At 38.9% G+C, this 22887-nt stretch overlaps 3 protein-coding genes across 3 annotated transcripts; all 3 read left to right on the top strand.

Moving 5' to 3' along the window:
* The first annotated feature begins 533 nt into the window (after positions 1-533).
* On the top strand, positions 534-1552 carry LOC140926043 (collagen triple helix repeat-containing protein 1-like). The gene is made up of 3 exons (XM_073375849.1): positions 534-548; positions 638-958; positions 1079-1552. Exons 1-3 carry the CDS (start codon positions 534-536, stop codon positions 1430-1432), a joined length of 690 nt encoding a protein of 229 aa, XP_073231950.1. The 3' UTR covers positions 1433-1552.
* A 4053-nt stretch (positions 1553-5605) lies between these two features.
* Positions 5606-8524, top strand: LOC140928302 (collagen triple helix repeat-containing protein 1-like). The gene is made up of 4 exons (XM_073378039.1): positions 5606-5649; positions 6647-6784; positions 7606-7917; positions 8039-8524. Exons 2-4 carry the CDS (start codon positions 6671-6673, stop codon positions 8390-8392), a joined length of 780 nt encoding a protein of 259 aa, XP_073234140.1. The 5' UTR covers positions 5606-5649; positions 6647-6670; the 3' UTR covers positions 8393-8524.
* A 7266-nt stretch (positions 8525-15790) lies between these two features.
* LOC140928304 (collagen triple helix repeat-containing protein 1-like) lies at positions 15791-17867 on the top strand. The gene is made up of 3 exons (XM_073378041.1): positions 15791-15818; positions 16967-17275; positions 17382-17867. The coding sequence occupies exons 2-3, from the start codon at positions 17003-17005 to the stop codon at positions 17733-17735; spliced, it is 627 nt and encodes a 208-aa protein (XP_073234142.1). The 5' UTR covers positions 15791-15818; positions 16967-17002; the 3' UTR covers positions 17736-17867.
* The last annotated feature ends 5020 nt before the right edge of the window (positions 17868-22887 follow it).

The raw sequence follows: 22887 nt of genomic DNA, 5'->3' as shown, positions 1-22887 counted from the left end.
TCAAAAACGAGACGTTCGAAAGATTGGTAGCAATTTCTTGATTTTTCTAACGCTCTAATCTTGAACTTTTAATTTTGTCTTCAGAAAATCCGTCAAAAGAGGACGCGATGAGTTTAACGTGTAAAGTTACTCTTCCATTCCTGTCTTTTTTTGCTGCAGCGTCATTCCTAGCCTTTACAGCTTTGGCTGACAATAAAACCAAACAACCTTCGAATAATGTGGTGAGCCACTAATAAGTAGCTTAATTTCTGTGTAGGACAACAACTGTTATAAACTGAAATAAATGATAACGACCAAATTTACTGAGGACCTTGCACTTTATACAACCCAGAAAGTAATATTTTTCAGAGAATCTTTATCTAGTCTCTACGTGAAAGAAAATATCACATCTCCTTCACTTGTAAGTGAAAATCATTATGAGATTGTAGCTTCGGCTAGAGTTTGAAAAAGAAAAAAAGGGGAGGACAATTATAAAAATAAAAACAAAAAAACGAAATATATACAGCAAGCAATAAAGAAAAATTGGTACATAAATGACTTTGGAGTGGGTGAGGAAACAAACTAAGATAAGATAAGAAATGTTTCTTTGCACAAACATAAATTAATATTTTTCGTCTCTTCTTGTTCCTTAATAAAGCAATCACCTCCATTCTGGTGTGGAGGGGTTCCCGACACGCATGGAAAGCCCGGTTCTCCAGGGTTACCAGGCCGTGACGGACGTGACCAAGGAAGCCCGGGAAAGATTGGGCCCCAGGGACCTCCTGGAGTAACGGGTTCTGTTGGTGTGAAAGGAAAAGATGGTGCTAAAGGAGAGCCTGGTGTACAAGGCCCACCTGGTCCAAAAGGAGAGCGTGGACAAAGTGGACATCCTGGGAACCCAGGTCTGATGCCTTTTAAGAACTGGAAAGAGTGCGCTTGGAAAGATTTAAACGATGACAAAGACAGCGGTTTAATAAAGGTAAAGTTAAAAGAACTCTTATTTTCTCCTAAATCGCTTGGTCACCATTTATCTTTTCTGCTTCTATTTTATTGTACCTAAGCGATTTAACCATTCTATATTTATTTCGGTCATATTTAGGACTGTGTCTTCAACAAGAAATTCTCTGATACAGCTCTTCATGTGGCCTGGACCGGTGCCCTTAGAAACTACAGGTGTACAAGCTGTTGCAAACGCTGGTACTTCACCTTCAACGGCGCAGAGTGTTCAGCTCCTCTACCTATTGACGGTGTTGTGTTCATGTGGCAGGGCAACACTCAAGATCTTCACCGTGTTCGCCATATCGAGGGGCACTGCAACAAAATTCACAAAGGAAGGGTGCGCGTGGGTTTCTGGGTTGGTAATTGTTCAGCGGGATCACCTGGTAACGCCTACACTGGTTGGCACTCTGTGTCCCGGATCTTCATTGAAGAAGTTCCTAAGGCTCAGGCCTAGATGCCGAGAAGACAAAACATCCATTCCTGCCAAAAAAAAAACACTATAACCGCTTTCAGCTAGTTCTGCAGCTACTAGGAGGTCGATAATTTATAATGGTAATGCAATGATCATATTAAAGGTGGCAGGATGCTTTTCAAAATGCGTGTTTGTGTTTTGTTTTCGTCCTCTCTAATTAGTTCGCCTTTTGCTTGTTAATGGCCCTTTACATTTTCAGTCCTTCAGATTAACACTTTTTTAATTCTCTTTAGAAAAAGTGAAACTGAGAGGTCATACATGTATGTGGCAAACCGGATATTTTGATTTATAAACAAATATCATTAAAGAACGGAATATTGTCTAGAATGAGTGTTGATGTGAGAAGTGTAAAGAAAAGTTATCCATTCACAATTTTAATTTTTCTGTTTTGCTGTTGCATATAAAAAAGTAAAAAATGGATAATCCTCATCATACCAGTTTTGAATGGGACCCTTAAAACTGACGTCCTCAGTTGACATGTCGGGTTAAATTTTAGGATAAAAAAGAAAAAAATCATTTTTCTAAAGATTGAAAAAGGACTACTAGAGCTACTTACGTAGTGTTCAATTTGCATTCCAAGTAATGTTGATAGCGACAGTATGACCTAAGTAGTTCAGGGGCCCAATTTCTCGAAAGTCGCGGAAACTTTACTGGCCGAAAGCCAAATATTGAAATTAGCCTAAAACATAAAAGCCTAGGTCCTAGTAAACAAGTACAACCCAGTCCATTTTGTTTTGTGAAGTGATAGCTATCTGCGAGAGACTGTTGAAACCTCGATCTTCCAGTTAAATAAAACATGCAGCTTTTCGCGCTCGGTAATTAACAAGACTATCAAGCCTCGGGTCCAAGAACCTATTTGAGCGTGGTGCTCTTTATTCGAGTAAATACAGCATGCTGTTGCAATCATGATTACTGGGAATGCAACGAATGCCAAGAACTTAACTGACAGTGGCTCTGATAGACCATTTTTAATCTTTTCTAAAAATTGTTCTCTTTTTTGTATCCTAAAATACAACCCAGAATAGTCAGCTGAATAGAAATTTACCTCCATATGCACGTAAAAGTTCTACGATGGAAATCCACCATAACTGAACAGATGTAACTAGAAAGAAATTCAATTTGCTCCTCTTAGCAATGTTGGATAGCCTTCCATTTTCACCAGGACTGCTGTTAAGAGTCCTCTCTGACGCGTATGAAGGAGAATAGATACCTGGAAATTTTGTTATAGTTATGATTAAAAATTGAATCAGTTCCTAGAGCTCAGAGTTTGCCTTAAACTCCACATCTGTATGCTATAATTGCATTACAGCTTTTCAGATCCTTTTTCAGTTTTTTGGTGTATGCCTAGCAAAATGGTACTTTTTACTATTTTGTCTAGCTTCAAAATTGATGATATCAAATAAAAGGTTGGAACCACCATTACTAGGACTGATTTTTGCTGTGGCAGAGTCAAAACTAATACCGAGCTACGTTTTCCGCAGAACGCAACACCAGTTTCATATCTCCTTCAGTTATTGTGTTACAAGAGGATTTACCGTTTTTGCACCCACATCCTATTGCACTTGTGTTTTCTCCTTCTAAATTGTTACCAATTTCAAACGGTTCATTTGGAATGTACAAAACACATAAGAGAGGTGAACATTTGACCATAAAACACTACAAGAATATAAACTCGAATTAAAATGAATTAATTATCGCTATATTTCTCCCGTTTGAAACAAACGGCGCTACTATAGCATTTGAAAAATGTAAAAACAATATTTGAAGATTTCATTGCACTGCGAAAGTATTTTCACAGCGAAACTGAGAGTGTTATTGGCAGTGAGAACGAAAGCTACAGGATGTGATGATCAACTGAGCTTTAACGGTGAAGTTCAGTAACTATGAGAAGGGAGTGTAACACTCGAACGCCGAGTAACACTTGTTCACTTCTAGAAGAACGTGGAGAATGAACCAAATAGGGTGATCAAGTAAAGCCTCGAAAGAAAATCTATAGCTCCCGAATTTTTAACCACTTCTTAGGATCGACTACCGTATACAGCTGTAATGGCGAGTGATGAATTGTGCTGTGAGGTCAGTGTATATTTCCTAAAACCGTAGTTATGCTTATGGTTTTAACTAATATGCAATTCGAAAACTACTTCAGTTATTACAGATTCACCGTTTCTCATTACAGTCTGCACACAGTAGAGACAACGAATTTTGCTGCCTAGGTTTTGTCGTGATGGCTATTTGGCATATATCATCCGGATACTCGATACACATAATTTTACAATGAACTGAACTTATTACTTTCCTTCTCTTTTATCGGCAACAGTTTTTGATAGTAATTTTTGAAAAAGCAAGCCATAGTATAATCCAAATTCAACTTCGACCGTCAGGAAGGACCGCGCCAGTGAGACTGACTGAAAAAAAAAATTAATGAAACGAAAAACAAATTAAATACTTACAAAACTCAGATGAAACATTAAAATGCTTCTAATTTTTAAAAATATATATGTATGTATTAACTAAAACGGTTAAGTGATACAGGCGCTTATTGCTCATTTTTTTTGTCCCAGTTCTGTTTGTCACAAACCAAAACCTTTAACCATTTCTCGAACGCGCACTCGAATTTTACCTTTTTCTAACATTGTGGCGGAAGCAAATTTACGAGCAGAAGTTGTTATGGTAACGAATAAAGATAGTTATAAGGATTCACATTGTAGACTGCGAAGTCTTCCCATCGCCAATTTTTCCGCAGAAAAATATTTGTTTTGAAGCATTGTATTGTATTAGAAATGCCTGTAAAGCTCTTCCCTTGTCTAAATTTCAGTCTCGCGTTTTATTATTACAAAGGAACGTTTTCGAGTTTATTCAAGGGTTCTATACTGATAAAGTAAGTCAATAGAGAAGCTGACGATATATAAAAAATGACACTCGTGCCGTCAACCCAGTCAACCATACATGATATCAAATGGAAGACAATAGCTCTACTAAACAAACAAATGAAACGAGAACATGTTGAGCAAACAAGTGAGCTAATCGAACGAGACAGTTTAAGTCATGAGAGTTGAAAAGGCCACTACATGTACAACCTTAAATACTTATACAACTTATTTCATAATTATGCTAAAGACAACTGACTTTACGTTATAACGCCCTTCTCTAAGCAAACATCACAGATTAAGGTTTATTTGAAGAAAATAATTGTCAGTACCACAAATGTAGACCACTCACCGCCAACCTTCACTTTCCCGGTGCAAAAAGACACCCTCCCCAAGACGCTTATTATAAAAAGTGAAATTGTATATCCTGTTATAGTTAAGACTCAAGGCTTGGAAAATCATATCCTCTTCAGAGACACATGAGGCCAAATAAGGGAAACCCCCCCGCACCCCCTGGTCAAACGATGACTACAGGCATGCAAATTAGTAAGAAATAAACCCCATCAAAATAAAAACAAAAATGTTAAGATGGTTGAATTAACGTTGCCAAATACCAAATTATGTATTTGTCGAGCTGAACTGATAAAAATGAAAAGTACTTTACTTTTTTTTGCGATCAATAGAATTCCAAAATACGGCTTTTAAAAAATCACGACTGAGTTATACTAATTAATTTTGTCTAGAATATTGTCAAAACGTTTCGATCTATCAAATGAAGGTAAAAAGCCTTTCTCGCAGTGTTAGATCTCAATCTAAGGAGCATTAAGTTCTGTCCACTTCCCCTCGTGTTGTGGATGTTCTGAACAATGTTATCAATTTCAATAATTGAAACTAACATCTGTTATTAGTGACGACAACTTTAGAAGTGACAGTATTCCTGTCAGTAAGGCCTTTCAACATAGTTACCTGATACGTGATAAAACTTATACCTAGTATGTAATTCATGTTCTCGTAGGTATGGAGTTGTTTTGTTAAGCAGTAAATTCATGGTCGGCGTGTGATTTAATCTAACTTAATGCTGCAAACGGAACAAAAACTAAATACAGGAAGTTAAAACTCCAAACAGTACTAAATAGTTTTTGGATGAAGAAATTTTCAGTCAATATTTAATGTTCATTATCAATCAGTCTAGCAGCGATCATCAATCTATAGTAAACAAAAACTTGTTAAAACACGAACAAAGAATCAACAGAAAGGAAAAAAAAGCTGTTGTTAAACTAACGTGGCCTATGTCACTTACGACGATCAACTCGAGCAGAATAGAGTTCACAGGTAACAAATTTTCCAGCCTTTTTCAAGTCCTTTTGAGTCTGGATTTGATCGCTTGCTATCGCAAAATTTCGCTTCATAACGATGCATAGTGATCGGGTGATCGGTAATTAGTTTGAGACTTTTCGAGCAATGCGAGTACCCAAACAGACTGGATAATCTCACTTTACTCGCAATGAATTCACGAACTGGACTGCAGCTTAAAAATAAGAAGACATACAATTTTTTACGTTGATCGGAGAGTCTTTCAAAATCTGTTTCACGAACATAGTGTAGTTTGAAAATCCATCCATGGGTGCGTTTTCTTAAAAGAGACGAGGGGCACAGAAATAGGTGTGACTGAGTAAGAAGGCGACTGTTTTCTGTAAAATATCTGTTCGGAGAAGCAAATATTGCCTATAATTTCCTATTACTTTAGGACGGCTAAAAACTAAAAATTTCTAGATGACTGTACCATTGCGATTCAGTTCTATAGTTTAATTTTTCACATTTCACTCCTCGGGTTGGGCTATTTTTCGTAGAAAAAAGGAAACCTAAAATTTTCGGATTCAAAAATGTGATGAAGAAAGGAATTAGTAAAATTCTCACTTTGGTAATACGTTAAATTACATCTAAAATTTTCGGTAAATAAACTGAGGCCCTTGTAATTTCGAAAAAGTTCAAGTTCGTCTAGGATGACCGAATAGATATATTTTAGATCATTTTATAGCTCCGGTTAGAAATGCATTTCTAGATATCTAAAAGTACTCTGGATTATAGCCTAAGAAGTGTTTCCATTGTATTCAAAAGGAACTGTCGTTGGCTGCCCCTGATAGTAAGTTCACGATAAATTGAAAACTGCGAGTTTTAATGAAGGATAAGGATTCAGCTACATTTAGTTTTTATGAGGGTCTTCTTCGGGTAAACTTTGAACACGACACTTTTAGAAAACTAGTGGTAGGATTTGTTTGACCATTTAATTGATTTTATTTCTGACTTTATTTTCCAACTTCGTCTTTAGAAAAACCCTTAAAAAACCGACACGATGAGTACAGCGTGTAAAGTCTCTCTGGCTCTGTTGTGTTTATTTGCTGTTGCGTCATTTTTGGTCTTGACAGCAGTGGCGGGTAACAAAACCAAACAAACCTCGAGCAATATGGTGAGTCAATTAACTTTCTGCACGGGACCATGCCTGATACAACTGGAACAAATGATAGCGAAAAAAAATCAAGAAAAGAACTTTGCATTTTGCGCAATCCAATAACTGCTAAAGAATACTTTTCTGTGAGTATTTATCTCTCAGTCGACGTGAAGGAATGTCTAAACAATTGATGGCATCTTTCAAAAATCTTGAAAATCGTGATAATGTTGCAAAGCTCAGAGATAAATGTGTAGCTGTTTCAATTTAAATTCCGATAATTTAGAAAAAACTGTTAGTAACAATTCATAATAAATGACAACAACTAATACTAAACCCGAATATGGGAGAGATTCCCTTAAAAAAAAGAATGGTTTCCATGACTTTAACAAAGACTCACTCTTTATCAGCACAAATAATTTAGAAAGAGGTATTAGGGAACTTCTTAAATCCACTAACATCAACTAACTTCTTGTCTCGATTAAACTGTATGTCTTGACCGTATATCTAACAATGCGTTAATGTAAATTTTCTCCGCAACACTTAACACAACCAGCCAAACTCAGTAGGGAAACGGGAAACGAAGGGAAAAAATATTTTAAGGTTATTTGCAGACATTATGAAATATTCGTCACAACGTTTTCAGAGGTTTATTTTCCGAAAGGCTAGTGGGGGAAAGGAAGGGGTTAATTTTTTTAAAGTGTGTGATAAAGGCACAGTACTTTTCTTTCTTTTTCTTTTTTTTTTCCCTAGAGATTGCTAAGAGACTAAATCACTGAGGGAGTTATTTTGCTCAACGCACAATAACACTTTTTGAAGTAACTTTTTGTTTCTCTCGCTAGCAATCTCCTCCATTCTGCGGGTTTGGTGGTGTTCCAGGCATGCACGGGTTACCAGGCCGTGACGGACGTGATGGCCGAGAAGGACCGAAAGGTGACCCGGGAAACCCGGGAAAGACTGGGCCCCAGGGACCTGCTGGTGTAAATGGGAAAGAAGGTGTCAAAGGAGAGCCTGGTGTACAGGGCCCACCAGGTCCAAAAGGGGATCGTGGACAAAGTGGGCATCCTGGGAACCCAGGTCTGATGCCTTTTAAGAACTGGAAAGAGTGTGCATGGAATAAATTGAACGATGGCAAAGACAACGGTTTAATAAAGGTAAATTTTAACGAGTTAAATCTTTTATTTGGTATAAAATGCTATCTTCATTTGTACTTTTATCTTACCTCCTATTATAACCAAATGATGTGCATTCTACGTTTATCCCCCCCATATTTAGGACTGTGTCTTCACCAAGAACTTTTCTGACACAGCTCTTCACGTTGCCTGGACTGGTGCCCTTAGAATCCACAGGTGTACAGGCTGTTGCAAACGCTGGTACTTCACTTTCAACGGTGCAGAATGTTCAGCTCCCTTACCCATTGACGGTATTGTGTACATGTGGCAAGGCAAAACTCAAGATCTTCACCGCGTCCGCCATATTGAGGGGCATTGTAACAACATTCACAAAGGAAAGGTGCGCGTGGGATTTTGGGTTGGTAACTGTCCGAGTAACGCACCTGGTGACGCCTACACTGGCTACTCGTCTGTGTCCCGGATCTTCATTGAAGAAGTTCCTAAGGCTCAGGCCTAAATGCCGAGACAAAACATCCATTCCGCTAAGATAAACACTATCGCTTCCAGCCAGTTCTACAGATTACTGGGAAGTCGATTATTGTAATGGTAATGGAAAGATAACATTAAAAGTTGCAGGATGCTTTGCAAAGTGCGTGTTTGTGTTTGTTTCGATCCCCTCCGATTAGAGGTCTTTCGCTAGTTAAAAGTCCTTCGCGTTTTCAATCCTTCAAATAACCACTTCTTGAAATCTCTTTTAACAATTGAAAGAAGTCATACATGTATGTAGTTAAACCGGACATCTTGATTTACAAAATAAATTTCATAAGAGAACGCAGTATTGTCTAGAATGAATGCTGATGTGAGAGGTTCAAAGAAAGGTTATCAATTCACCATCGTAATTTTGCCTTGTTGTTGTTGTATATAAAAAAATAAAAATATGCCTGAGGTTGACCCTTTTTACAGTTTTTGAATGGAACCTTTAAAAGCGTCCTCAGTTGATACGTCGGGTTAAATTTTAAGATAAAAAAGAGAGAATCTTTTTTCCAAACGTTGAAAAAGGTCTAACAGCGCTACTGCCACTTGATTTTCTTTTGTCATTTTTTTGTTGCGAGAAATTATGATAGCCACAGTATTCCCCAACTTAGGGATCTGTATCCTCGTTGCCAAGGAGAGAGAACCTGGGAAGGAGGTTGATGGATCCGTTTCTCGAAGTCCCAGAAACGATACAGGCCCAAAGCCAAAATATTGAAATCAATCTAAAAAACAAAGCGCAGGTCCTAGCAAGCAAATCATGTTCTGTAAACTGACGGTTATCTGAGAGACTGTTGAAACCTATATCTTGACCGATCAATAAAACAGTTTTTCGGGATCAGTAATTAATGGGACTTTCCAAAAACGGGTCCAAGAACCTATTTGATTGCGATGCTCTTTCGAGTTAATACACCATACTGATACGTTCATGATTACCTGGAATGCAATGAATGACAAGGACTTAAGATGCAGTGGCTCTCATAGACCTTTTTAATCTTCGCTAAGAATATTTTCTCTCTTTTGTATCCTAAAATGTAACCCAGAATAGTCAACTGACAAGAAATTAACGTACACGGTGTCCATTACAATGGAAAACCACCATAACTGGACAAATGTAAGCAGAAAGAAATTCGATGTGCTCCTATAAGCAATTTTGGATAGTCTTGCATTTTCACCATGACTATTGTTAAGAGTCCTTTCTGACGCGTATGAAGGAGAAGAGATACCCTGGAAAGGAGATTGCAACACAATTTGTCACATGAAAATTGTCTCTCGTTTGCTAATGTGCTGATTTGTAGGCGTCATCATAAGAGATGACTCGTTCAACCAACCGTGATTGAATATATAAAATTTATTGAAACTATCGAGTGTCTGTTCACATGAGTCGTAAACTTTACAAACTCAGATTACTTCGACCAAACTCCCGGGTATTATATTATTTTGATTTCAATTGTAAATACTCATGCAAAGGGTTCATATATTAAGACTATTTTTCATTTTAATTTGAAACTTTTAAACAATGTGCACTGTATTTTAATTGCACCAGTTCCAAAGCCTTGTTACAAACGAACCCTGAACGGGACAATTAAAGGGATTTCTAGTTAAAAGTATTGTTTTTCGTTTAGTGCGCCATTTTTCTTAAATATCTAGCCAAGATTTTCTTCAATCAAAAAAAAAAGACTCCATTAAGTTGGAGTCTTTAGTTTCCTTATCTTTTAAGAATACTTGGATTTTCTTTCGAATGTTTTCAATAAATATAAAATAGGGAGGTTCTGTTTAAAATTTTGGGAAATTGGAAAATATTGGATTTGGGGATCTTAAAGAACTAAAACATGAAGTGAATAATTAGTAAACAAATACCAGATACTCAACCACCACAACAAGGTGCTTCTGAGACCACTAGCGGACTAGCTGGTTTATGTCTTCTACCCTAATTTATTTATTTTCCAAATCAACAACATTTCCCAAAAAAAAACAACCAGGATGCCACCTTAAAGAAGCTCAGAGCTCTCCTTCAAGTCAAAAGAAAAGGTACCCTTTTCCTCTCTTGCTCCTATATTTGTATCATGCCTCCTTTTTTAAAGAAGTCAACATCCTTTTGTAATGGGGTGCCCGGCATACCAGGTACACCTGGGATACCGGGTCGTGACGGACGGGATGGCCGTGACGGGGCGAAAGGTGACCAAGAAATACCAGGAAATACTGGACCCCAGGGTCCTCCTGGCCCTACTGGTGCAAACGGTGCTAAAGGGGAGCAAGGTGCCCCCGGTCCGAAGGAGGAGTCTGGATCAAGTGGAATGCTGGCTAACAGGAACTGGAGAGAACGTGCTTGGAAAAACTTAGATGATAACAGGGATCACGGTCTGATAAAGGTAAGGTTAAATTGTATCTGCATCAAAATCCCACTTCGTTTTATCACGTGAATATCACATGGAACATTGGATCATAAAAAAAGGAGTTGGCCTCAAATGCTTTGTTTTACACTCTCACAAACAGAAGCATTGGGTGCACGATTTATTGGACCTTGACTTTGAGATTGGTAGCAAATAAAACACAAGGAGTAGTAAAAGTTAAAATTATTCCCCCGGCCAGTTTTACTTCTTTTAGGGCAGTACGTATTTGTTTTTAACTCTGTTTATCTGCATTTGCAGTTTATTCGGAGTCCTTTTCTCCCAGTTTCTTTGCCACCATGGCAACGACGTCCACTTTTCTGCAATTTAAGACCATTCATTCTGATCCGATACAGTCGATACGTACATAACGGTCGTTTATCTTTGTTTTGAAACGATGAACTTGTCTCATTTTTAGCATCGCGTATTTCATGTGGCTGCGAAAACCAAAATAGGGGGAATTGGGGCGGTTTAAATAAGAGTAGATTGACAAGAATTTGACATTATCATTTATTGTTTAGTGATAGATAACTTCCATACGATATTAGCAAAATTAAAAGGTTTTTTTAGCAAATAACATTCCAAAATTCAGAGCAACAAATTCAAACAAAACGAATATTTCGTTCGAATCACTCCAACTTCATCAGCGTTACGTAACAGAAAGGTTGTTATGTATTTCCAGAGAAGGATTGTAAACTTTAGCCAGGAGCCGGTTCCAAACTATAATCTAACCACTGCATGTTGCAAACGATGGCACTTCACTTTCAACGGCGCAGAGTGTTCAGCTCCCTTAGCCATTGACGGTATTGTGTAAAATGTGGCAACGGAACACTCGCAATGTTCACCGTGTTCGCCGTATTGAGGGGCATTGTAACAACATTCACAAAGGAAGGGTGCGCGTGGGATTCTGGGTTGGTAATTGTCAACTTGGAGTCGCTGGTGATCAGTCAGTGCGTGTCCCGGATCTTCATTGAAGAAGTTTCTAAAGCTCAAAGTTTGCCTTAAACTCCACATCTGTATGCTATAATAGGGATGTATTAAAATTCTGGCATGACTCCGAGGCTTTAGGGTCAAACTTGCAAATTTTTCACGACTCCATTGTCTCGCAATTCCCAGGAGAGACTTGAGCACAAAGAAAACCAAATCAAATATAGAGAAATGAGCAGAAAATCTCAGAGTCAAGTTAAAATTTCAATATATCAAACTTGGAGTATTGCCTCATAGACATGGTTTCAGATCCTTTTATTAGTTTCTCAGTGCATGCCTATGAAAATGGTACTTTACTAGGACTGAATTTTTGCTGTAGCTGAGTTCAAAATTACTGTGCTTCGTTTTCCGCAGAACGCAACACGAATTTCATATCTCCTTATTGTGCTACAAGAGGTTTGCCGTTTTTTGGCCCTCATCCTATTGCCCTAGTGTTTTCTTCTTCTACTACCCTTTTTTTTTCATTTTTTTCTCAACAGAATAAAGCTTGCGGAAAGGATGCGTCAAAGTTCTTCCTTATAATAATCTCCAGGTCATTTGATACAATCTGGTTCAATTTTTCGATGCGAAATTAGATTTATTGTAAGGCTTGTTACCAAGTTCAGACGGATGACCGTACTCGCCACTTGCCAAGATTAGCCTGAGAGAAAGAGTGACGAACAAAGCGAGCGGCGAGAGAACGAGCGCCGCCGCTCGCGCATACTTTTCAAAGTATCCCGCTAATAGGAGAGCGTGCTAGCAGGCTGCAATGCGCGGCTTAATTAATATAACCTTTATTAACATAATGCTGCGCTCAATTAAAAATTGAACCACAACATTAGGCCATCATTGGCTAATACTTGGGCATCGTAAATTATCATTACTATCATACAATATCGCAGTCTACGAGGTGAACATTCGACCATAAAACACTACAAGAATATAAACTCGAATTAAAATGAATTAATTATCGCTATATTTCTTCCGTTTGAAACAAACGGCGCTGTGACTATAGCGTTTGAAAAATGTAAAAAACAATATTTGAAGATTTCATTGCACTGCGAAAGCAATTTAATACCGAAACTCAGAATGTTATTGGCAGCGAGAACGAAAGCTACGGGATGTGATGATCAACTGAGCTTTTACGGTGAAGTTCAGTAACTATGAGAAGGGAGTGTAACACTCGAACGCCGAGTAACACATGTTCAGTTCCAGAAAAGCGAGGAGAATGAACCAGATAGGGTGAGTAAAGCCTCGAAAGAAAATCTACAGCTCTCTAATTTAGCCACGTCCTAGGATCGACTACCGTATACAGCTGTAATGGCGAGTAATGAATTGTGCTGTGAGGTCAGTGTATATTTCCTAAAACCGCAGTTATGGTTATGGTTTTAACTAATATGCTAGATAACCACTTCAGTCACTACAGATTCATAGTTCCTCATTAGACTGTACACAGTAAAGACAACGAATGTATTAATTGCTGCCTAGGTTTTATCTGATCTTATCTTGATGGCTATTTGGCACATATAATCCGGATACCCGATACACAAAAATTTTACAATAAACTGAATTTATTACTTTCCTTCTCTTTTATCGGCAACCGTTTTTAATAGTAATTAAAAAGCAAAGCAATTATAGTATAATCCAAATTCAACTTCGATCGTCTAGAAGGATCCCGCCAGCAAGACTCACTGAAGAAAGAATGAATGAAACGAAAATACTTACAACCTAAAATAAAGCATTAAAATGCTTTTAATTTTAAAAGAATATGTTTGCATTTATAACCAAAACGGTTAAGTGCTACAGGCGGTTATTATGGCTCAGTTTCTTGTCCCAGTAGTTTTGTTTGTCACAAACCAAAACTTTAATTAACTACTTCTCGAACACACACTCGAGGTTTAGCTTCTTCTAACATTATAACGGAAGCAAATCTACGAGTAGAAGTTGTTATAATTTCATTTTAAGAAAATAGCTACTGTTATAAGGTTTAACCCTGTAGACCGCGGTATCAAAACCATACTCTACCTTTAAAATTTCATTGTAAATTTACCTTACAAAGTCAAATTCATTCGTATAATACAAGAAACTCGTGTAAATTTCGTCTGCCTTTCTGTCGTACTCGAAGCAAACAATTTTCCGTTTTTTATCAAGGACCTAAATTTTACAACACCTTAAACACCAACATCATCAACGCTTCCTCACCTTTCTCCTTTAAAAGAGCACTTAAGGCATTTATTTGTAATAATTATTAGTATACTCCAACAAAAATTTTGGGAAAAAGCCTTTTAATATTCAACATTCGTAAACTTCCGTAATATTGATTAGTTTAATTTTTCACCTCATATTATGTTGTATCCGTCGCCGTAATTTTTATACTATCTTCGAAAAATTGTAATTGAGGAGGCCTAATTAACATAAGCTCTATAGTTTCTTTTAGGCCTCCTCGCCATCTCTTCCTACATTTTTTTCTTTTGGCATCTTTTTGTAATTATCGTAATCGTGTGGCAAATAAATAAAATACCTAAAATACCTAAGAATGGAACGCTTTTAGCAAGTCTTTTCATCGCAAATTTCGCTGCAGAAAAATATTTGTTTTGAAACACTGTATTGTATTAGAAATGCTTGTAAAGCTCTTCCCTTTTCAAAATTTCAGTCTTCGCGTTTTATTATTACAAAGGAACGTTTTCGAGTTTATTCAAGGGTTCTATAGAGAATTTCGCGATGTAAAAAGTGACAACAATCAGTACCGTCAACCATGCATGATATCAAATGGAAGACAATAGCCCCACTAAACAAGCAAATGGAACGAGAACATGTCGAGCAAACAAGCGAGCTATTCGAGCGAGACAGTTTAAGTGTTAAGTCATGAGAGGTGAAAAGGCAAATACAACCTTAAATACTTAATATACAACTTATCTTATAATTATGCTAAAGACAACTGACTTTAAGTACGTTCTTTACTAAGCAAACATCACAGCATTATGTTTATTTGAAGAAAATAATTGTCGGTACCACAAATGTAGACCACTCACCGCCAACCTTCACATTCCGGGTCCAAAAAGACACCCTGTTCAAGACGCTTATTATAAAAAGTGAAATTGTATATCCTGTTAAGACTCAAGGCCTTGAAAATCATATCCTCTTCAGAGACACATGAGGCCAAATAAGGGGGTACCCCCTCCCCCCCTTGGTAGTCTGCTCAAACGATGACTACAGGCTTACAAGTTAGTAAGAAATCAACCCCATAAAAAAGTCTTTTAGAGTCGTTTCAGCGGATAACAAAAATGTTAAGATGGTTGTATTAACGTTGCCAAAGACTAAATTATATATTTGTCAAGCTGAACTGAAAAACATAAAAAGTACTTTTCTTGCGATCAATAGGATTCCAAAATACGGTTTTTAAAAAATCACGACCGAGTTATACTAATTAATTTTGTTAGAATATTGTCAAATCGTTTCGATCTATTAAATGAAGGTAAAAAACCTTTCTTGCAGTGTTGGATCTCACTCTAAGGAGCATTAAGTTCTGCCCGCTTTCCCTCGTGTTGTGGATGTCTATAACAATGTTTTCAATTTCAATAAACTAACATCTGTGATTAGTGACGAAAACTTTAGAAGCTGTAGCTGTATTCATGTTTCCATAGGTATGGAATTATTTTGTTAAGCAGTGAATTCATTACCAAAAAATAATTGGTAGGGATCTCTTCAAGTATTTCAATGTTACGTTCGCAGTATCCATGTCACGCCTCACCAATGCTGCAAAATCGTAGTCGGCGTATGATGTATTCTTACTTCATGCTGACCTCGGAACAAAACCTAAATACGGGAAGTTAGAAATCCTAACAGTACTAGACAGTTTTTGGATGAAGAAATTTTCAGTCAATATTTAATGTTCATTTTCAGTCACTCCAATTAACAGTTGTAATCAATTTATGGTAAACAAAAACTTGTTAAAACACGAAAAAAGAGTTAACAGAACGGAAGAAAAAGCTGTTGTTAAACTAACGTGGCCTATTTTACTTACGACGATCAACTCGAGCAAAAAAGAGTCCACAGGTAAAAAATTTTCCAGCTTTTTTCAAGTCCTATGAGTCTGTTTTTTTTCGCTTGCAATCGGAAATTTGCGCTTCCTAACGATACATTAAGTGATCGGCAATTGTTTTGAGACTTTTCGAGCAATGCGAGTACCCAAATAGACTGGATAATCTCACTTTACTCGCAATGAATTCGCAAACTGGACTATAGCTTATAAAGTAAGAGGAGCTAAAATTTTTGAAGTTGATCGAAGCAATATGGTGAGTGATTCGAGCAATATGGTGAGTCAATTAACTTTCTGCGCGGACTCGCATGCTTGATATAACTGGAACAAATAATAGCGAAAAAACTTTAAGAACAGAACCTCGCATTTTGCGCTATCCAATAACTGCTAAAGAGTACTTTTCTGTGCATTGAGAGTTTATTTAGCCTCAGTCGACGTGAAGGAATGTCTAAGCAATAGATCGCATCTTTCAAAAATCGTGAAAACCGTGATAAGGTTGCAAATCTCAGAGACAAATGTGTAGCTTTTTCAATTTAAATTTTGATAATTCAGAAAAACAGCAATTCATAATAAATGACGGCAACTACCTGGGGGCAACTAATACTAAACCGGGAAATGGGATAGATTCCTTCCAAAAATAGAATGGTTTCCGTAAACTTAAACAAAGTCTAGCTCCTTATCAGCACAAATAATTTAGAAACAGGTTTCAGGGAACTTCTTAAATCCATCAGCATCAACTAACTTCGTGCCTCGATTAAATGGTATGTCTTGACCGTAAATCTGACGATGCGTTAATGTAAATTTTATCCACAACACCGTGACACAACGAGCCAAATACAGTTGGGAAACGGAAAACGAAGGGGAAAAAATATTTTAAGGTTATTCGCAGACATTATAAAATATTTGTCAGAATTTTTTCAGGGGTTTATTTTCCGAAAGGCTAGTGGGGGGAAGGAAGGGGGTTAAATTGTTTAAAGTGTGTCATATAGGCACACTACTCTTATCTTTTTTTGTTTTGTTTTGTTTTCGTTTTTTTTTTGGGGGGGGGGGGGGGGGTCTGTCTAGAGGTGGCTAAGCATCGCCGATGAGACTAAATCACTGAGGGAGTTATTTTTCTCAACGCAAAATAACACTTTTTAAGGTAACTTTCTGTTACTTTCTCCAGCAATCTCCTCCATTCTGGTTTGGTGGTATTCCAGGCATGCACGGGTTACCAGGCCGTGACGGACGTGATGGCCGAGAAGGACCGAAAGGTGACCCGGGAAGCCCGGGAAAGACTGGGCCCCAGGGATCTGCTGGTGTAAATGGAAAAGAAGGTGTCAAAGGAGAGCCTGGTGTACAGGGCCCACCAGGTCCAAAAGGAGAGCGTGGACAACGTGGACAACCTGGGACTCAGAGTCTGATGCCTGTTAAAAACTGGAAAGAGTGTGCATGGAATAAATTAAACGATCAGAAAGACAATGGTTTAATAAAGGTAAAGGTTAAAAGATACACCTATATATTTAATATTACATGGCAAAGTTCACTTTTATAAGCAAATGATTTGTCTATTCTAAGTTTATTTCCTTCATATTTTATAGGAATGTATCTTCACCAAGAACTTTTCTGACACTGCTCTTCATGTGGCCTGGACTGGTGCTCTTAGAATCTACAGGTGTACAGGCTGTTGCAAACGCTGGTACTTCACTTTCAACGGCGCAGAATGCTCAGCTCCTCTACCCATCGACGGTATTGTGTACATGTGGCAAGGCAACACTCAAGATCTGCACCGCGTCCGCCATATTGAGGGGCATTGTAACAACATTCACAAAGGAAAGGTGCGCGTGGGATTCTGGGTTGGTAATTGTCAACATGGAGGCGCTGGTGACGCCCTCACGGGCTGGCAGTCTGTGTCCAGGATCTTCATTGAAGAAGTTCCTAAAGCTCAGGCCTAAATGCCGAGACAAAACATCCATTCTGCTAAGATAAACAATATCGCTTCCAGCCAGTTCTACAGATAAAAAGGAGGTCGATTATTGTAATGGTAATGGAATGATAACATTAAAAGTCGCAGGATGCTTTGCAAAGTGCGTGTTTGTGTTTGTTTTCATCCCCTCCGATTAGAGGTCTTTCGCTAGTTAAAAGTCCTTCGCGTTTTCAATCCTTCAAATCACCACTTGTTGAATTCTCTTTTAACAATTGAAAGAAGTCATACATAAGAGAACGTAGGACTGTCTAGAATGAATGCTGATGTGAGAAGTTCAAGGAAAATTTATCTATTCACAATCGTAATTTGCCTTGTTGTTGTTGCATATAAAAAAAATAAAAATATGCATATCTTTGTTGACCCTTGTTACAGTTTTTGAATGGAACCCTTAAATGCGTCCTCAGATGATACGTCGGGTTGAATTTTAAGATACAAAAGAGAGAATCTTTTCTCCAAAGGTTGAAAAAGGTCTATTAGCACTAATGCCACTTGATTCTCTTATGGTCCTTTTTGTATCGCAAGAAATTATGATAGCGACAGTATTCCTCAACTTAGGGATCCGCATCCTCGTTTCCAAGGAGAAAGAACCTGGGAACGAGGCCGAGGGATCCGTTTCTCGAAGTCTGGAAAACGTTACAGATCCAAAGCAAACTATGGAAATCAATCTAAAGTAAAAAGCGCAGGTCCTAGCAGACAAACCAGTCCAAATGTTTTGTAAACTGATAGTTATCTGAGAGACTGTTGAAACCTATATCTTGACCGATAAATAAAACAGTTTTTCGGGGCCAGTAATTAACGGGACTTTCGAAAACCGGGTCCAAGAACCTATTTGAGTGCGATTCTCTTTCGAGTTAATACGCCATACTGATGCTGTCATGGTTACCTGGAATGCAATGAATGACCAGAACTTAAGTAGCAGGGGCTCTGTTAGACCTTTTTAATCGATCTTCGCTAAGAATATATTCTCTCTTTTGTATCCTAAAATGCAACCCAGAATAGTCAACTGACTAGAAATTTACGTACACGGTGTCCATTACAATGGAAATCCACCATAACTGGACAAATGTAAGCAGAAAGAAATTCGATGTGCTCCTTTTAGCAATTTTGGATAGTCTTGCATTTTCACCATGACTACTGTTAAGAGTCCTTTCTGACGCGTTTGAAGGAGAAGAGATACCCTGGAAATGAGATTGCAACACAATTTGTCACATGAAAATTGTCTCTTGTTTGCTAATGTGCTGATTTGTAGGCGTCATCATAATAGATGACTCGTTCAACCAACCGTGATTGAATATAAAAAAAATTTATTGAAACTAACGAGTGTTTTTTCACAAGAGTCGTAAACTATTTGGATTTGTGATTAAAGCTATGATAATCTGTTCAAGTCAAATGGGTGTTTTGGATTTCGGACCCGCGCTGGCATAGTCAAAGCCTTTGGTTCAAAGGAACGTTAGTTTAGTCAAGTTAATTGTCGACTGCTGCAACCTGGATCACTTTGCTGGTAGACCTACCCGTGTTCGTAAGATGACCGATAGAGGTCGTGAGTTTACGGTACATCTAAAGAGAAAAGCGGCCTTGAAAGGAAAGGAAGAATTTCGTTTCCAGCTCGTATCCTTCGAGAAATCAATTTATGATATTGGCAACCCTGATTTTATACGGAGCGAATTACAAAAGCTTAAAAGCCTTGCAGACAATGCAATACAAGGATTTATCGACTGGATGAACCTAACGGTGGAAGCAGACTAAGCAGAGGAGATAAATGAAATAACTCGGCAGCAATACGAGCTTCAAAGCTCCTGGGAGAAAGTTCGCGCCACGGCGCTTAGTCGCCTGGAATTTTTGGAAGTAAAGGAGGAAACTAAATTAAACTTGTCTTACGGATCCCGGATCTCTTCTTCGTCCAGCGTAAGCAAATTACTAGGCCTTAAGGCCAAAAGAGCTACTCTAGAACAAAAGATAATATTTGCTGACACGATCAAAGAACAAGAAAACCCTCGCTAAGCTAAAGCTTCAACAAGAACCACGTGAGACACTCGCCGAAGAAGCAGTTTATCAAGTAGCTTTAAATGCGTGACATGAAAACAACGAAGACGAGTCGCTTTCACAGGTGGCACCCAAGGGCTTTGAAAGCATCATAGACAGTTTTTTGTACGAACAAAAACCTTCTACTTCTGTTTCGTCTCATGTGACAAATTCCTCAGCAAGTGTCACGCAAACGTCAAGTTAGCCACAAGTTTCTTCTTCAATACAGTCCCCGACACGTGTCACGCAGTCATTAAGTTTTGTAACACAGTCGTCAACGTCTGTCACGCAGCCATCAAGTTTTGTAACACATTCTTCAACGTCTGTCACGCAGCCATCAAGTCATGTAACACAATCTTCGTCACCTGTCACGCAGTCTTCTAGTTTCCTCACGTGGTCTTCAGCACCTATTTCAGTTTCTGTAACACAGACTTCAGCACTTGGTTCGCGGCCATTAGTTTCTTCAGTTCCTGCCGTCACGCAGTCCTCAGTTTCTGTATCACAGTCTTTACCCCCACTGACTCATCACTCTGCGTATCTCGGAGGAGGTTACACTTCATCGACACCCATGACACCCCACAGTGCATATCTGACTACTTCACTCCAACAAGGTTTGGTAACCAGCCCTGTCATGTATCAACAGGCTTACCTGGATTTCACTCCACAAAGCCTTTATGGAAGCCCTCCACTTTACGTTCCGCTTCAATCGCAGCCCCCGCAGCCTAGTCCTGTGTACGTTTTGCCATCACCAGATAATACTCAGCAAATCACGGAAGCCTTAGCTAAGGTCACCCAACTCCATCGCTTACCCCAAGAGAAACCGGATGTCTTCAGGGGAGAAGAGGAAGACAAGACAAAATTCTTTCTATGGGAGTCCGCGTTTGATGCTCTCATAGACTCGGTACCAGTCGCCCCGCGGCAGAAATTGCACCTTCTATTCCACCATTTAGAAGGCACAGCTAAGAAGGTAGTTGAACAGCTTCAATTCATGACTGACGACCCTGAAAAGGCCTACAAAGAATCGAGAAAAAGATTGAAATACCGTTTTGGAAATTCCGCAATTCTAAGTGCTGACTTTGAGAAAAGGCTCACGAATTGGCCCAAAATTGGGAACAGTGATGCAAAGGGAATACAAGAGTTCAGTGACTTTCTGCAACAAGTGGAGATAGCGAGAGATCACATACCAAGTCTAAAGATCTTTGACTTTTCATCGAAACTTCAGAGTCTTATAGAAAAACTTCCAGGCTGGTTTAAAACCAAGTGGTCAACTAAAGTTCAGAGGTTACAGCAAACAGATGTTCACAGTGTCTTTCCATCCTTTTCCGAGTTTGTAAAGAAAGTCAACTTTCACGCCGAGCGAATGAACATTCCCCAAATCTCGCAAGCATCACTTGGGAGCATTAACCAGAGAGCTGCTTCCAACCAGTCAACTAATTCCCGCAGAGGATCACAGACCTCCACAGGACAAGGCTCGCAAATTACAGCTCTAGCAACTCAGTCTTCACCTGACGGAGAACGTAGCCCAACAAAGAGTATCTCAAAAGACTCTAAGTCAACAGCCACTCCTGATAGCCTTGGTACAGCTTCAACTGTCATAACAGCATTCTGCCCCTATCACAGAACTAAGTCTCATGATCTTGAAATTGTCAGAAATTTCGCGAGCTCGATTTCAGTGAGCGAAAAGACTTCCTGTTTAAAAAGGATTCTGCTTTAACTGCGCAAGCTCAAACAAGCACATCACCAAACATTGTGATAAAAGTCGCCCTCAATGCAAAATATGCGGAAGGAGTCATGTCACAGCCGTTCACGACCCGTCGAGGGCAGAAAACAACTCCAGCCAAGCTTCATCCGCCTGTACTCGAGTGTGCAAAGACGGACCCCGTCGTTCCTGTGCTAGGATTATTTTGTTGAAAGTATCGGACCAGTCAGACCCTCTTAACGAAACCTTAACGTACGCTGTCCTGGAGGACCAATCAACAGAAGTGTTCATTACAGATGCTCTCCAAAGCAAATTAAATCTAAGTGGCGCAGAAGTTAACCTTCAAGTAAACACGATTGTGGGCACCAACACTGTCAGAATTCGAAGAGTCCCCGGCCTTTAAATCCAAGATATTAACGGCGAATATTCACCCGTTAAAGTTCCTTATGCCTATGCTCAACCGAAGATCCCAGCAACACACAGCGGCATTGTCACTCCTGACATAGTGAGACGGTGGGATCACTTGAAGGATGTTGCCGATGAGATACATTACAGGTCTGACATAGACATCGGCATGCTCATTGGAAGAAATGTACCTACCGTCTTCCAACCCCTGAAAGTTATTTATGGCGAAGCAGACGAGCCTTGGGCAGAGAAATACAAATTTGGATGGACAACCATCGGTCCTGTCTGCTTGGATAAAGCGAAATCCCAAGAATTTAGTAGCTTATCAGTCAATCGCGTTACCGTTAAAAGAGAAGAACTACCGCACTCGTGTATTCTGAAAGTCCCTCAAGCCTCTAATCCTCTCCATCAGCAAGATTCTGTAGCCGTTCTCGTCAATAAGCTGCGGTCGAAGGATGTCACCAGCCCCCAAATAATTCGAGAGATGATGGAACTGGACTATAGTGAACTGAATTACTCTCGCAAAATTTGTGCGAACGAGCAAGTTGAGTCGACTGAAGACAAACGTTTCTTCCAAATTATGACTGCAGAAATGTACAAGAATCAATTAGGAAATTGGGAGGCACCACTTCCGTTCAAGACAGATGAAGTCAACCTTCCAGATAAATGAAAACAGTGCCTAAGAAGACTTCTTTCGCTGAAAAGAAAGTTATGTAAAGACGAGAGAGCAAGAGAGAATTACATCGCCTTTATGCAGAAGATATTAGAACGTCAACACGCAAGTCGTGTCCCAGACAACGCCTGACGCCAACGCCTGGTAAAGTGTGGTACCTCCCACATTTTGACGTGTACCATCCCAAGAAACCCGATCAAGTACGTGTAGTCTTCGATTGTAGCGCCCTTTACAACAGCCAGTCCTTAAACAAGAACCTTTTAGAAGGACCAGACCAGCTGAACTCTCTCATAGGGGGTATTAACCAGATTCCGCAAGGAA

This window comes from Porites lutea, chromosome 2 (assembly GCF_958299795.1).
Source record: "Porites lutea chromosome 2, jaPorLute2.1, whole genome shotgun sequence".
Taxonomy (NCBI): Eukaryota; Metazoa; Cnidaria; class Anthozoa; order Scleractinia; family Poritidae; genus Porites; species Porites lutea.
This window is presented reverse-complemented; position numbering and strand designations above follow the sequence as displayed.